Source organism: Stegastes partitus, unplaced genomic scaffold (assembly GCF_000690725.1).
Source record: "Stegastes partitus isolate 25-593 unplaced genomic scaffold, Stegastes_partitus-1.0.2 Scaffold467, whole genome shotgun sequence".
NCBI lineage: Eukaryota > Metazoa > Chordata > Actinopteri > Pomacentridae > Stegastes > Stegastes partitus.
Genome location: NW_007578198.1, coordinates 228,385 through 245,152, shown reverse-complemented (window position 1 = coordinate 245,152; position 16,768 = coordinate 228,385). Strand labels below are relative to the sequence as shown.

The following is a 16,768-nucleotide window of genomic DNA, read 5'->3' as shown; positions in this document are numbered from 1 at the left end:
TCTTACTTAAACACAAATAGTTTTGCTTTTATAGACAGAAAGACAATGCTGGATTTGCAGTAGTTTTTTATTTTAAAAACATATGCATTTTATCATACACAATAAATTAAAAATCTATGATATTCATAATGACAAGAGAGAAATGGACATACATACATGTAGAACAAAAGGACCTGATGAGATAAACACAAGACAAGAACCTGATGTGGAGCAGCCAAAGCCACCATCAGATATCAAACACTTGAGGATATTTTCATGTGAAATATTTCTACCGTTTGAAGTGTGCCTAATTGAAATATGTCATTTTTGAGGAATAAAAAAAAAATGTTAAAAGCATAAAATGACTCGTTGCGATGCTTGAATGCAACAAAAAACATGCCTCTGGATCAAAATCTGGAAAAAACAAAATCCCAAATTAAGTTCTTTGACTAGTGTTAAATGTGGCTGAAGAGGAGACAAAAATAAATTAAAGCACACAACAGATAGTTTTATATCGATGCTAAAACTTGAAATGCATTTAGTTAGTATTACCCCACAGCTGGCAGCAGTCAGTCAGTCTCATGTAAACAGGCAACATTTAGAAGTGAGAAATCAGTCATTTGTCATCAATGGAATCTTTTCAATAAAGATGTGCGTTACACTACGATGTAACTCAGTGGTGAATCCTGAACCTGTCACTGTGAATCCAAAAAATGGCATTTCACACAAATGAATGTTTGTCCTCATAATGATTAGAAAAATCCACATCAACGATACACGTCATTGCTGAAAACAGTACTGCCCATCTGTACTGCTCACAAGTTGCCAGTGTATTGTAGCGTAACATGATAATAATACAGTGGAGCATGAAACAGATGCTGAATATGATATCTACTTTAATATACATATAATATATCTTCATAATGAAATACTCTGATATTCTGTTTGAGAAAACATGCGTCAGTCTCTATATACAGAAAAACACTGTACAGTGTATACGATGCTGCAGGGGGGACCGGAGGACAGAGAGGGACGAAGGGGGGATGTAAACAATGCAAGAAAGGTAGGGGCCGAGGGCAGGAGGGTACAGCAGGTAAACTGATAACGTGTCATTTGGTGGCTGCATTTCCAGGAAGCAACTTTGCTCAGAGAGAACGTGTTTAAGGAGAAAGCAAGCGATCAGGGAGTGCAAAATGTACAGTTGGTCTGTGAACTGTTAGTGTGTTTAAAACAGGCAGGCAGGAGGTTAAAAGGTAAACAGAGCAGGTAGATAGAGGAAGGGAAGTACAATAAAACGGGCAGGGTTATGTGGATAGAGGAGGAGTCAGACAGTTCTTCTCGCTCAGAGTTAGATGACAAAATTGATACCTTGCCATTAGTATGTCAAGCTGAAGTTAGCTTAGCTTAGCATTAACGCTCATCAGGTTCGCTCCAAAAATCCACCTTTAAATGAAAACATCTTTAAAAGCTAACTGAAGCCAGACATGCACTTCTTTCTATTAATCTGATGCATCTGAAAGTGTTGGCTTCATGTCTGAATGAGCACACTGGTTAATTTTCTGTAACAGTTGTGATGGCGATCTCACTAGGTCAGACCTAGCAGCCTGTACGTGTCACTCTCAGCTGTCACATTAATAGATGGGAATGCACAACACGTTGACATGCTGACTGTCTGATCTTGTACGTACGGCAAGTATCGTGTGTGTACGGTGGCTGTATTCAGCACTGTTATCTCTGAATGAAGCAGTGAGGAGCATTAACGTTACAGTGGCCTTTGTCTGAACAACAGAATACAGCTACTTTAACAGATTGATGAAGTCAGTAATGTTACATATTGCATGTCTGAGAAGGGTGTAAATAAGCTGTTATATCTATCTTGTTTAGTTGAAACACACGAAAAAGAAAGCAAATCTCTCAAACTGTGGACTCCTGCTTTAGACAGAGCAGCGAGGAGTTGGACTGGAACCAGTAGGAAAACAAAACTGTGATAAGCTGCGTAGGCAGGTGTGAAGTAGAAAGGTAGGAGAAGCTGTCAGTAATTCACATCCTGGCTGGAGGACTGGGGAGAGTTTGGTCCAATAGGGGAGCAGACTGTTGGAGGGTGGGCGGTCTCTGGTTACCTTGGAGATCTTCAGAGTTCTGAGAGGGGGCGTGGCTGGGAAGTCTGTTCAGTTCTCTGCAGGCGCAGCCATGACAACGAAGGTTCTGAAGGGTCCGTGCAAAGGTCGAAGGTCAGGGAGGAGTCACCAGCATAGCAACCAGAACCCAACGTGGTCGGGTCTCCCGTGGCTGTTCTTCTCCTGCTCTTCACAAACCTGTCTCCAACACACAGAAATAAAACATAGTGTCACCGTAAAGCAGCAACGTGGAGGCAGAGGTGCATCAGCAAGTTACGTTAATACACCTAATGAGCAATTCTCATCAATATTGGACAAAGAGCTGCAGAAGTGCAGGCTGCAGATTGTTCTTCTTCCCACAGAGCTCTGCTGCTCTCCAAAAATGTTTAGAAGTACGCCAGTGAGTCACACTGTTGCATTGTGTGACACACACACACACACACACACACTTCATTATGATGAACACATCACTGTCATTTACTTTGAGTCAGTCATACATACTTCATCTTACTGCTGTAAATACTCACTAAATCAACACAAACAGCCCAACCCCAAAAACACACCTTCTGTGTAAATAGTCCAACAAACTAAAGTCCCATCAAGTGTACTGGGAAACTATTAAGCCAATTTCTCAATTTAAGATTAATGTCTGGAGCAAACGGTCATGGAGCTGAGAGAAAAGCTGGGAAGAAGTGCTAAGACACAAACAAATGCAGCGCTGTTGGTTTTGGTTGTTTTGTGAGATTTAATGAGAATCACACAAACAAACTTCATCCTTTAAGTCTCTAATTCATGATTATCAGCAGGAAAATCCTCTTAGATCACAAGGAGGCACACAAAGATGCACAATTAGTGAAGCAGGGGGGGAAAAAAAGAGAATTTTGACTGAAGTTAAACCCTCCACTGTCACAGATGACTGATGTGTCGCAGACAAAGAGTGATGGACTGCACAGATCTGAGGGACGCTGCAGAGAGCATTGAGCAGAATATCAAGTCACTCCAGCCCGCTCGTAAACAACAGCTTCACATGATTGTTCTACAGCAGTGACAAACCAAACAACACGCGGGAGCTCACCTCGTCTCTGTATGTTACAGGACGCGTCCACTAGCAGCCGCACTCCTGGGTGCCCTGCGGCTGAGCACGGCGAGGAGAACGAAGCTGTCGTAGCGCTGCGTCGCCATATTGGATACCTGAGCCCATCCTCTCTGGATCCAGTTCCCCTAAAAAAAAAAAAAGACAAGGAGAGTAGTGAAAAGACAGAAGAGTGAGAGTGGAAAAAGACACTATCCTGACATAACAAACAGTCCTGAGCGTCACAATGTCAGATTTTTACTACACGATTATTGTGGCAAACAGAATACACAGTAACGATATCGATGTGATATGATTAGAAATGTAGTCAAATTTGTCTTCATCTTATTGTGTGTTCTGTCACTCAAACTACGAGTATGATTGGTGGAGAGAGAGTCTGTAACTGTGCTGTGTTGTTTCAGTGTTGGAGTTCCAACTAGATCGTTACGGCAATGTACTATTTATTATATTATTGTATGTGTATTATTTAGACAATATAAATACTTCTTTTCAAAAAGATCATGGCTATCTTCACACTTGTATATCATGACATCCTACTTTGAATTTAGGCATCTGAGTTTACTGCTGGATAAGAAAAGCTGGGTGGATCCTCTTTTTTCCCTCTGCAGCACTGTTCAGCTGTGAACTCATGCATAGTTTGCCGTTTCCAGGCCAAGCAGTTGAAAGGTGAGTAGCCTGAACTTGTAAGTGATGGAAATATGGTTTGTTTGCGACTTTAGCTCTGACAATTCTCTGAGGACTTCGAGGCGGCGGGGTCTGGAGTCATACCTAAGCCTGCTGTTTATCCTGTTAGGATAAGACGGGATTTAGACTTGGGGGGGTTTCAGTTATGGGTGAAGGCTGCAGCTCCTACCTGACTCGATCTTGTTGAGGATTTTCCGAGCGCACTGGACGAAGGCCTCTTCGACGTTCTCCCCTGTTAGAGCGCTGGTCTCCAGGAACATCAGTTCTGTGATGCAAACCAGTATTATCTGATTAGCGCTGCAGCTAGTGCGTGTGCTATTTCAGTCCTCTGTAGTCAAAACAACCTATTTACAATGATTAGCATAATAAAAACAGAAGCAAAGCGCTCGTGACATATGAAATAAACAACGTCCTTCCTGTAACATATCAGATCGATGCCTGGCGAGGCTCCTCATCTGTTGTTAGAGGTTTGCGATCAAGAATCCCACCTGATCACTTGATCTCACCGTTTTCCTGAGCGAAGCGTGAAGCCTCCAGAAACGTGACCTCTCTGTCAGCGTCCAGGTCCTTCTTGTTCCCACACAGAATGATGACAATGTTTTGACTGGCCAGCATCCTGGCATCACTCAGCCATGTGGTCAGAGCGTTGTATGTCTCTCGACTGCAGCGTAGAGAGAAATAAAGGAAAAGACATAAACAGATGACTTTTTATGACTGGCACACAAACTAACAAAAGACCTGACAGAGAGTCACGCTGTGTGATACCTGGTGATATCGTAGACCAGCAGGGCTCCTGCTGCTCCTCTGTAGTAACTCCTGGTCACAGACCTGAGACACACACACACACACATATATATATATAATTAAAACACACAGATAGAATACATTACATTGTTCTGAAAGCCATAGATGTGGATTAACCCAGTGGTCCCCAAACCTTTGTTAATTACATCCCCCGTAGGAAGAATAAAAAAAATTCGACTTGTCACAGTAGAAAGTGGAACAAATGAATTTACAGCTCTGTTTCAGCAGTCTCTACAGCACAATGCAATACAATGCAAACAACTTAATTAATCCCAGCAGGAGCAATATGCTTGGAGCAGCTTGTTGTACACAAAACATAATAACATAACATACAAACAAACAAATAATGCAATACAAAATCTGGCTTCTATATTTAACAACCACAACCACTCAGTGAGAAAGAATCTATTTGTTCAGCAATACAGCACTCCAGTGTCGCTGAAACATCTGATCTGCTACACCTGTGATTTACATATATAGTGGAAAATGACACTTTAACTGTATATATCTTCTATAAAATAACTGCATGCACACATGGCCGACTGAATGGTAACGATGAGGTTTCAGGAGCACATTTTTCCAGCTTCCTACCTGAATCTTTCTTGTCCTGCAGTGTCCCAAATCTGCAGTTTGACCATTTTGTTGACCACACTGATGATTTTAGAGCCAAACTCTACTCCAATCGTGTGGTTGGATTCATCCTTAACTGGAACACAAAGCAAAACATGGAATCATGCCATCATTATTAAATAATTTAGAGGACATGCCTATGGTACATGTTGTTGTTTTTTTTTTTTAAAGCACTGTACAGCACAATGAGTATCATTATCCGTTCTTAACACGTTTCTAGAAACACACTGCTGTTTCTCAACGACGCTAAAAAAAGGATTCCAATTATCGCCTCTAAATACGTGTCGGTTACTCATTAACACTTATGTCAACACATTTACAATTCCACTGCTATAGCCTTCAACGCAGTGTGAATTACTCGTGTATGACTCTCCCTTTTGTCTGCGGTACTACCAGAACATAGTTCAGTATTGTAAGTCATTACAGTCCTGCACTAACATCAGAAGTCAGAGAAACAGTGTGAACAGTAACCAGTAGAAGATACGCTGCAGCTTCCTGACTTACATCTCTTCTCTATGAACTGGTGCAGCAGACAGGATTTGCCTGTTCCAGCGTTCCCAATCACCAGGAATTTAAACAGGAAATCTGCGGAAGGAACACAGAAATAATGGCGCATGTACACAACACATGATTTATCCACTGTTATGGCGTTCACAGACGTCATAACAGCAACAGACAACATTCATCTTCACAGTTGTAGTTTCCTGCCTTTAACTAGAAACCAAGTGTCCAAAGTTTCTCCATTGCAGCAGAGAACACACTTCTTACACAGGAGTATAGGGGAGATCAGAGGATTATGTTTTTATTCTACCAGACTGCATTAGAGATGCAAGTTAAATCTTAGCTTGCTTCTCTCGTACAGACTGCCATGAAGGTTACAGGGAGGAATGAATACGAGTCCCTCTGGTCAATATATGATCAATCTGCACCATCTGACTCATCTCATATTCTCCACTATGAGTTCTTATACTTTGGCCGGCAATATAAAGCATCCCGATGTAAAATGAGCCATTTTAAAAAGTAATTTGTGCCTCACTTAGTTCAAATATTAAAGGCTGCTGACTGAGTGGTGAAACAACAGTTCTGTAATATTTGCAATGTGTGTGACATGTTTAATACGTGCAATCCAGGTTGTGATTGAGTGGCATGAAACCAACTTCCCCACTGGGACCATAAGATATATGCAAGTGGATATGTGTTCGGAAAAGTGGGAAAGATCTGTCAATGTAACAGCATCACCATCATTGTTTTAACAGTAAAACCTACTGCATAGTACAGCATCTTGCTCTTAATTACTTAACAACTCCATGTTTATGTGTTTATGGTAAACTACAAGTAGCTACTGGTGATGATTATTGGATTTTACAGCTCTGCAATACTGATATCAGTATCATGCTCAGAATCTCACATGCATAACAGAGTACAGCTCAGTTGCAAGCATCTTTTAGTAAAAACAGCCGAACTTCTTTTGTAAATGCATGAAAAAAACAAAAAAACAAACGCAAACCACAACTACAGTCAGCTGTAGTGACATAAACAAACCCTGCCCTGTGGCCACCATGAATAAATCACTGACTACGGGCACACTTCAAAAAAAATCATGATTATTCTAAAGGAAAAATGGTGAAGCTCGATCAGCAGTGAGATGTCCAAGCAGCTCCATCCTCCACCCAGCTGTCTGCCAGCCTCCTGCCCGGTAACCTCTCATCCGGTTTGTAACCTTGTCAAGTCGGTACATTTTGTTTTCACGGCGACGGTGAACTCCGCCGCGTAACCTCCGTGGATTTCCTCCCGCTGACACGGCACTTTTAAGGCCAGCAGCCTCCACCGAGGCTCGGTTAGCCTGTCAGCTATCTGTTTACGGTGAGAAAAAAGCTCCGCTGGGCACACCTGCCTCATCCCCGCTCTGTGGCTGCGGGATCCCGTTAAACGGCGACCGCTCGGTCAAAGCAGCCTCCTTACCGTAAGACTCCGACATCGCCAGTGTGCCGGTTTGGCAGCCAAAACGAAGGAAGGGAGGGATGGAAGTTGACAGATGGATAGCTTGCTAAGTAAAGGAAAAATAGTCCTGTGGAGGATTTCCGCGGATTCCAGCTGATTTTCCCCCTCCGACTTCCCGTACGTGGTTTGTTTCATCCGTGACCTCAGATGTGTGTAGCGTCTGCAGGCCGCCGCTGGGTGGCGCTGTTTGTCTGCGTGACGATTATTAGACACACTTTTTTAGTATCGTTTAAATTCGTTTAAAGTTTGTCTGTAACGTGTTTCAAAATGTATATTTAAGTAGCCACACAATACAGTTACCGTGTGTTGTAGTTAAATATCCGCCCATTTCCAATTCGCCCTCCAGTCCAGCAGGTGTCCGTCTTGTAGCTAAACGTTTGTCAACCGCAGAAAAACCGCACAAGCGAAGAAGAAACGAAGACGCGGCTAGTGAGCTAGCCTAGCTGCAGGCGTTATTTAGCGAAATATGGCTGCTGTGCTCCCCGTCAGACCGCCCTGTGACAGCAACCCCGCTACTCCCGGAGCACAATCCATTAAGGTGACATTTGCACGTCCTAAAAAAAAGAAAAGAAAAGAAAAAAACCCAAACCACTAACAGCTTTCTTCCCGGAGCTCTGTGTGGTTGCTGGCTGAGCTAACAGCTAGCTGGCTAGCCAACGGCCACCTTCGTCCATGAATGGCAACATTAGCATCACCCCTTTGTTTTCAGCTGTGTGGTGAATGATTAGCTGTGTTGTCCAGCGTGTGTTTCACTGTTGTGGTTTGTAAACAGAGACCTGTGTGCGTTTTTAAAGTGTTAAAGTAAGAAGCAATGTGTTAAATAATGTAATGGTGTATTACGAGTGGTTTGAACATTTCCCTCTGTCCTTACTGTCAGTACGTTACTTTGCCAGCTGTGTGTGTGTAAACTCATGCTTTTGTTTTGGTGTCATACAAACACAGTACGTAGTTATATCGCACCCACTCATGAGTAGATTTTCATTCTGATTAACCAATTTAACGACAGGTGTTGTACCAGAAGTGTACACCTACCAAAGACTAGTGGTGGATTAATGTCATCTTGCTTGTTTTGTGTCCCTCATTATAATAATGTTTTTAGAACCACTTGAAATAGTTTAATAGGATTAATTAATCTCCAATAATGCAGTTTTTACCTGCAGCCACTACATTGTGACTAAAAGGTTGCCATTGCATCAAAAACAAAAACAACTTGATTTCATTTATGAGGGTTGTATTTGAAAGATAGCAGCTAATAGGATAATTGGAAAAGAGATAACAAATAGCCTATCCATAAATCATGTTAATTACAGTTGTTAAGATTTGTTAGTTAGTTAAGGATGTTAGACGTACCAAACACCTTCAACCTGAACACTGGAAATACTTATTTGGCCTGTTTATGCTGTAAATAAAAGCAGGATGCAGTTTTTGGCTCAACACCTGACCAGTTACTGAAGTGATTTTATTGTGTCTGTGTGTGTGTACTGTATTAGTTTTCTTCTTTTCCGTTGTTCTTAAAGAGACACTTACTACAGACACAACTTAAATCACCAAAGATGTTTTTGTTTCCTGAACCTTCCCTCTTTCTTTCTATCCACTTCCGCTGATGATAACAGTGTTTCAGAAACACTAAGCCAATCTTGAATGACTCCTGTCATTTGCCAGCCGAAATAATCAAGAGGGACAGCAATATGAACACCTGTCCTGGCATTATACAACAAACACCCTGTTGTCTTGCGCCATTTACACAAACAAAAAATAATTATGTGCACTCAAGCATGCTGGGTGGAGTTGAAATTGTGTTTTTTCTTTTCCGCTGTAGGAGGATGTAATAGAAGAGGAGTCCAATGATGGCAGCCAGCCTCCCAAGAGAAGGAGGATGGGTTCAGGCGACAGCTCTCGAAGCTGTGACACCTCCAGTCAAGAGCTTGGGTAGGCTGGCTTGGAGCAATAAAATGACAGTGCTGTTATTTTATTAGCAGTTTTGATGATCTAAGATTGCAAGTTTGTTGTTGTTATGGTGCAATATATATCTTTTACGGTTGCTGCACATGTTTATACATTAATTTATACACATTATATTGGATAAAACAAGAACAATCTGTCAATTTGAAGCCCTGTTCAGTCTCTTTTTTATTCTTAATTTTAAGACATAATTTCTACTTTTTCTTGTAAATTTGCTGTCGCAGCTGAGAAACTGACAGTCTCTCCTAACATCCCATAACAGTATTCATGCCCATAAAGAGATGCCACAGAAGACTCATCATTTAAATAGTTTCTAATCCTCCACCCGTCATTGTCCCTCCACATTTCCTTCCAGTCCGACATATTTCCCAGCAGAAAATCTGACAGAGTACAAGTGGCCGCCAGATGATACAGGAGAGTATTACATGCTGCAGGAGCAGGTCAGCGAGTATCTGGGAGTCACATCATTCAAGAGGAAGTATCCTGGTAAGAAGTGAGACATTTAGACAGCAAAACATGTCCATTTATAAATATAATATTTGAGAAAGGATATGGTGGTAATGATGCCTTTACCTATGATCTGTCGTGAAAAAGTATCTGTTGACCAGTGGTGTGTTTTTTTTAATTCTTCTGTAGATATGGAGAGGAGGGACTTGTCCCACAAAGAGAAGCTCTACCTTCGTGAACAGAACGTCATCACTGAAACACAGTGCACTTTGGGTAGAAACCAATCCTAAAGCATCCCAGTGTTTTCTTAACATAATACTTTCAGAGTGCAAATTGCAGCTGTGAGCTTGATGCAGGGTGCACACTGTCTATGAACGTTTGTCTGCAGGTCTGACAGCTCTGCGCAGCGACGAGGTGATAGATCTGATGATAAAGGAGTATCCCACCAAACACTCTGAGTATTCAGTCATACTGCAGGAGAGGGAGCGACAGAGAATAGCAAAAGAGTACTCTGTAAGTACACAAAGGGCATGAAAAAGATCTACATGCATGTATGTATTTACTTAGTTGTTACATTCTTTGTCGTCTTCTCGTAGCAAATGCAGCAGCAGAACCCTCAGAAGGTGGAAGCCAGCAAGGTTCCTGAGTACATAAAGAAAGCAGCGAAAAAAGCTGCAGAATTCAACAGTAACTTCAACAGAGAGCGTATGGAAGAGAGGAGAGCCTACTTTGACCTCCAGACTCATGTAAGCTCAACTTGGAATGCAGTGGATGCAGGGATTTATTAAAAGGGCAATAATTCACTGTTGGCTGTGTTTTAAGTTGAATTTTTGACACAAGTTGTGCTTGTTCCAGATTATCCAGGTGCCCCAGGGCAGGTTCAAGGTGTTGGCTCCAGACCTCACCAGAACAGGGCCCTACCCTGTGGCTCTCATACCCGGACAGTTCCAGGACTACTACAAAAGGTACATTACACACTAAAACAAAAGTGTTTCCTTTCATATTCAGAGTAACCAACTCAAAGCCAATTGTTAGATTTTCCAAAGTAAACTATCCTCCCAGCAGCTCTCATCATCTGTGCCCAGTGTTTTGCACTCATGCGTCCTTGTTTTGTGCATGACAGGTATTCTCCCAATGAGCTGCGATACTTGCCGCTGAACACAGCTCTGTTTGAGCCTCCACTGGATCCAGAGCTTCCTGCGCTGGACTCAGAACCTGACTCTGATGACGCAGAGGAAGCCAAGGATGAAAAGAAGAACAAGAACTCATCTGTAAGACATTAGACTGTGCACAGACTATGAGCTGTGTCTGATCACACATTCATCCTAAATGAGCCATACTTATGTTTAATGGAAGTCCACCATGCAGTTAATCCAGTAGCTGTGTAACAGATTGTATATCTCATGTTCAAATCACTGACCTCCACTATACACAAGTCAGATATCTTGAAATTCAATTCTTGTGCACCAGCGTGATACCTTTTGTCCCTAACTAGTTCTCCACCCTCCTCTGTTACTGTTCTGTCTACAGGACAGTTCTTCAGGCAACACATCAGACGTGGAGAGTCAGGAGGGCGGAGGTGGACAGGGCCACAAGTCCAAGGCCAAAGACAGAACGTCAACTCCAGGCAAAGACGGCAACCAGCGCCATTCTGCGTCCCACAAAGCCACCCCAGGGTACAAGGTAGAGGACAAAACCACCTGAACTCTTCTCCAACAACAGCAGCAGCACTTTTCTACCCCCTCCTCCTCTTTCTACTACTACCACTCCCTTACTCCATCCATCCCGCCACCCCTCCCTAGCTTTCTTCACTTTGTTCTCCGGCTTCTACAGTTTGTCAGCTTTTCAGCTGGGACAACCTGGTCCACACAGACACACACACAGACACACACTGGGGGTCCTGTCTTCAGTTTTTGTTTTTATGATTGCCGCGTGGCTTTTTTTTTTCCTCTTCGTACCAGACTGTGAGCAATAAGAACATTTTAAAGGAACAGTTGACTCGTTTCTTTTCACTGCACTTTCACCTTTTTTGGTTTTTCAGCGAAGACAAATTTGAACTTTAAAAGTTTTTCCTTTTTATTGTCTTCAATATACCTCTTGTCTGTCCTCACTTGTCTAAAAAAAAAAAGAAAAGAAAAAAAAGATACTCCCAAGACAAGTAAGTGGATGTTTTGGCTGCTAGTTTTCCTTTTTCATTTTTGAAAAGAAAATTCTTTTTGTTACTCTGATATAGAAAATATAAACCACATACAAGTGTGGTTGCTTTTAAAAAGTAGTTGCTGTTAACACTAGAGAATTTTAACATTTTTATCTGAAGTGTAGAAAGCACTTAACCTTAATGTTTTAAGTGTGTATTGGTAAAATAACCTGCTTTGTTTATACACCATGTGATGTACTGTTAATGAGTATCAGACAGCTGTTTGACATGGGCATCACCTGTCCCTTTAATGTCATCATGGAGAGACGAGGACTTGCTGACCTTGTTCACACTGTCGCTGAGCTGAGCTAGAAGTAGTCTGTATGCTGACCGTCTGAGTCGGACAAGCACACATCAGCTTTCCTTTCCCCTACACCCAGTCATGCTACTCACGTTACGTAAAAGTCTTGAATTTTACATAAATGTTCGAGGCGCTGTTACCACTTGTTCCCCACAGCCCGCTATGCACTTTCTGATTAGTGTTTATTTTTCAAATCTAAAACCTTGCAGAAGAAAATTCCCTGGTTTAAAACAATTAAAGGGAGTATAATGGACCTGGGTATGTCCAGTTGAGCTCAGCTCAGCTTTGTAGTGTGGGCATGGTGGTCCTCGAATAGTGTCTGGTTACCTGTTACAAGTTTCAGTGTGTTTATGTTTAATTTAGCTTTGGCTCGACCTTTATTCATAATATCATTTTGCATTTTGAGCATACAAACATGGCATGTTGGTAGCCAGAAACCTCTAGAATTAGTCATTGACTTCCCTGTACTGTATCAATATGTGATCAATTCCAAAGGATGTAGATGTAATACCTTTCAGACCCTATATATACACCAAGTCTGAATTTCGTAGCTCCTAGTAAATTGGCCAAAGTAAAAAAGCCTGTGGCAGTGTAGAGTTTAAATGTGCTGGTCTCCTGTTCAGTGGTAGAGTTTTAATATATTTTCCTCTTTTTAGAAAATTACAGTATATGAAAGACTTAATGGTTATGTCTCCAATAGAACAACACCACATGTGACAGCAAAAGTGATTTCAGCTAGTGATGCAGGCCTCTAGCTGGTTAACGTTACCTCGCTCTGGTCTGGCTACCATCTACAGGACATGCAGCGGTTAACTCCTGCTTGGTCAAAACTCTCTAAATCTTCTGAGTAGTGTGGTATTTCATAAACCGCTCATAAATAAAAAAAAATATTATGAACTAAAAAGTTGGAATTTGATTGATGACTAACTGCCTCTACAGCAATATTTTGTTTAGATGTGATACATGTTGCATGTTTAATACATTTATATTGCATCATAAATATGACAAATTAAGTTTCAATGATTGCACATTGTGTGGAAAGCTGTGGCTCCACAGCCTTTCTGTAGCGTACAGATAGATTGATAAAATCACTGGATTCACTCTGGGGTTCCACATCAGCTGCAGCACATTATAAGAACATGTTGCCCCAGGAGTGTGGTGGAGCTGGATCAAACCTCAGAAGGAAGTTAGAAAGTTTATTTATTTTGTCTGGCCGGCAAGTTAATATGAGGGCCAATAATTTTGCAAGAATTCAGGTGAGCAGAGATTAGTTTCACTAGATGGCAGGCGAGCAGAAAGTTGTAAAGCTACAAAACGTGCTACAGAAATCCATCGACAGCAGAGATTTATGACTGAGCTGTCATCAAAAGCAAAAGCAAGCTGTTTATAGCTCATGGTCCACTGATGTAACATCTTTGGGTGAGTGTGTGGTCAGCCGGTGTGAAGTTCCCACCTTTCTCCTTTTGTATGTATACCTCTGTGACCAAATTATACCTAACCTGAGAGCAATATGAGGCCACCATATAGAAAGCAAACATACAAAGTTTTTTTTTTCTTATATGTGCATAATATTCGGTGTTTATTGTCCAAATTCAGTTAGCTGAGAATAAAGCGTATTAAAAGTAGTTGGATTCAGCCTCTGAATTGCTCATTTTCCATTTTCTTTGTGTGGATGTTTCCAGTAAAGAGATGCATCACCCAGACGTATTCACAACAGAGTAGGTTACTGCTGGTACATTAGCACTTCATGTACACACATTTTACAGTGGTGAAGGGTCAGTTCATGGTAACAAACCTTTTAGTTCTGGTTTCATGTGATCCAGTCAGGCCAAATTTCTAAACATCTGTACAAGCAGTTCAGAAGACTACATCCAGTTCTTTAGTTTCTCACTTCCCTGTCCTGCTGCTGTCTTGCTCTTAGTTCTGCTGTCTGCTTCGTTTCTAGTGTTGGACTTTCATCATTACCAAACCATGTCTTCTATTGACCCATAGTTTTGTACCTTATAGCTGTTTGGCATTATCTGTTCATTTCCTGTCAGGGGACGTTTTCATGCAGGATGTCACACCATATTTTGAAGTGTTTAAGCTTACTGGGACATGATTTAGGCTAAACAAAAAAAAGACTCATGCGTTGTACATGACAAACAGAAAACAAGGTGAATGTGTTGCATGAGCAGACGTTTAGTTAATGGGATTCTGCCATGAAGTCAGTTCAGCTTTATACACGTTGTTTCTGAAAGAAAAATATAGTCGAACTGATTTTAAGTCAGCTTTAGTTGAGTGATCTGTAAAGGCTTTTGTTTTCCTACTTATAGCAGTAATCCATCTATACCCTCAGCCAGTAACTTAAAGATATTGTCTTTTAAAATAGTGTGTCTGATCTTTACGTATTAGCGTCTGAATGTGTGATATCCTGATTTAAATGCCCCTGAGCCTCCCTATCCTTCTGCTCTTTCTGTTTCTTTCCTCTCTGTCATCTTTTAATCTCTTTGGTAAATTTAACCTTCATTGAGAGAAATTAAAGAGTGGAATTTGACACAGTATGGATGTTTACCAAATAGTATTGGACATTCTGACATGATAGATATTGGGAAATAATCAATATGCTATTTAAAAAGGAGACCTTTAAGATCCTTACAGTCAGTCTGCTGTTATGCAAGCCACCATTTAATAAGAGACTCTCTTCTTGCAAGTCAGCAACACGTCTTTCTTGTATTCATACCCTGAGATATATTTGAATCTCTTGGTACTTGATACGCTGATGCAGAATTAATTGTGGTGCTGTGATGTCCACGACTCTGTGGTCGCTCTTTTCAACAAAGACTCAGTTTTGTAACATAACAAGATGTACAGTATATTTGTACATACGAGTGTCAGGCTTGAGTTGGAGAGTAGCTTTGACTTCAGGTGATGACGTTTGTGTTTCAAGTGTAAGAACCAGTCAACAGATAAATTCTGTACTTTACCCCTAAAAGTTTTTTTTTGTACAAAATGTTTGTTTTTTTTCTCCCAGGCATTACAAATGCTGTGTACTGCTGTATTTCCATGACAACAGGATACTCGTGTGTGATTGGTTTTTATAGCATTATTCTGCCCTTGCAGCCTAAGGTCATTCCCAATGCTATATGTGGCATTTGCCAGAAGGGTAAAGAGGCCAACAAGAAAGGCAAACCAGAGGCTCTCATTCACTGCTCCCAATGTGATAACAGCGGTAAGTTCACACACTGATTTTATAGGGCAGTCTCCTGCTGCTTTGTTGTTGTTTTTTTATGTATTTTTTACTTTCTCCAGTATTTGCTATTGAACATTGGCGCAATTTAGAACCCCGTAATGATCGTGGTCTTCATGTTTTTGTGCAAACTATGTTTATAGTCATTAGTGGTGTTAAAATAAACTGATAAATACCCCCACAGTATCTTCAGAGTCTTATAAATCATCACCATATTTAGTTAAGTGAGTTGTGTGTTTGTCTATTGAACCACCAGCCACCTCCATGTCATTGTGTGTAAGCGTATAGTTTTATTGTGTTGATACTGCTGTTTAAACACACTGTGTTAATATGTAGACAGAGAATTATGTCATGTTAATGATTGAATCTTAAAATGAGTTACTGATGACTGGTGTACAGTTCAGACACCTCAGCACAGTTATCTTGTCTCTGTTAAGCATTTGGGAAATTGTATTTATTTTCTCCTGACCTGAGACCTGAAATGTTCTTTTTAATGATGGTATGAGGGAGGTTAGAAAAAATGAATAAGTTGACCCACAATAAGTCTCCGTCTGAGGGGTCTGTGAGAGCTCGTCTAAGATAACAAAACAGTATGTATTAATGTGTGCACATGGGCCTGTTAACATTATACCTTTGTGTCTCGCCGTGTGTTTGTCCGTGCGTGTCTGCATGTGTTGCGTATTTATTTGCGTGCGTGTGTGTCTCTGGCTCTTTTGCTTCCGTGTCTCTGTGTCCGTAAACCTCAGGTCACCCGTCCTGCTTGGACATGAGCACGGAGCTGGTGTGTGTGATCCAGACGTACCGCTGGCAGTGTATGGAGTGTAAGACGTGCACCGTGTGCCAGCAGCCCCACCACGAGGACGAGATGATGTTCTGTGACAAGTGTGACCGAGGTTACCACACGTTCTGCGTAGGCATGGACTCCATACCTAAAGGTGAGTGGATGGACATACGTACAGGTACAGGCACACAGCGCTGGATGTAGACAGCCAATCAGAATCCTTTAGTGTCATTATACCAAAAAAAAGTACAACAAAATTAGGTGCAATCCCATTCAGTGCAAAGAACAACTATACATTAACAAACGGTGCAAGAAAAAACAAGACTTTTGTAGAGCCTAAAGATGTATATATATATTTTAAAAAGTGACAAAGGGATAAAGTGAATATAAAAATGTGATTCTAGACAACAGTAAATTGATTAACAGACTGACATACATCACACGATTTCCATTACAGCCTTAGTTTGTTAGGTTTTTAAGATTTGGTTTTGTAATGTCGTTTGTTGGGCTGCAAGGTGGTGCAGTTGGTAGCACTGCTGCCTC

The 16,768-nt window shown here is 41.3% G+C and overlaps 2 protein-coding genes across 3 annotated transcripts in view; one reads left to right on the top strand and one right to left on the bottom strand.

The window, feature by feature from the left end:
* Positions 1-49: 49 nt before the first annotated feature.
* Positions 50-7,427, bottom strand: rab4a (RAB4a, member RAS oncogene family). Of its 2 annotated transcripts, none has more exons than XM_008286744.1 (8): positions 7,270-7,427; positions 5,812-5,892; positions 5,269-5,383; positions 4,639-4,701; positions 4,380-4,534; positions 4,043-4,138; positions 3,172-3,317; positions 50-2,298 (listed from the first exon to the last, which is right to left on the bottom strand). In XM_008286744.1, the coding sequence occupies exons 1-7, from the start codon at positions 7,283-7,285 to the stop codon at positions 3,202-3,204; spliced, it is 642 nt and encodes a 213-aa protein (XP_008284966.1). In that variant the 5' UTR covers positions 7,286-7,427; the 3' UTR covers positions 50-2,298; positions 3,172-3,201. The 2 variants fall into 2 exon arrangements, with proteins under 2 accessions (XP_008284966.1, XP_008284965.1); XM_008286743.1 differs by having other exon boundaries at positions 50-2,294.
* A 347-nt stretch (positions 7,428-7,774) lies between these two features.
* Positions 7,775-16,768, top strand: part of phf10 (PHD finger protein 10) — a 9,767-nt gene continuing 773 nt past the window's right edge. Inside the window, exons 1-11 of the mRNA XM_008286742.1 lie at positions 7,775-7,846; positions 9,128-9,237; positions 9,626-9,756; positions 9,907-9,990; positions 10,106-10,230; positions 10,314-10,463; positions 10,573-10,682; positions 10,841-10,988; positions 11,248-11,400; positions 15,318-15,426; positions 16,191-16,379. Coding sequence (XP_008284964.1) covers positions 7,775-7,846; positions 9,128-9,237; positions 9,626-9,756; positions 9,907-9,990; positions 10,106-10,230; positions 10,314-10,463; positions 10,573-10,682; positions 10,841-10,988; positions 11,248-11,400; positions 15,318-15,426; positions 16,191-16,379 — 1,381 coding nt within the window. The remainder of the gene's footprint in view (positions 7,847-9,127; positions 9,238-9,625; positions 9,757-9,906; positions 9,991-10,105; positions 10,231-10,313; positions 10,464-10,572; positions 10,683-10,840; positions 10,989-11,247; positions 11,401-15,317; positions 15,427-16,190; positions 16,380-16,768) is intronic.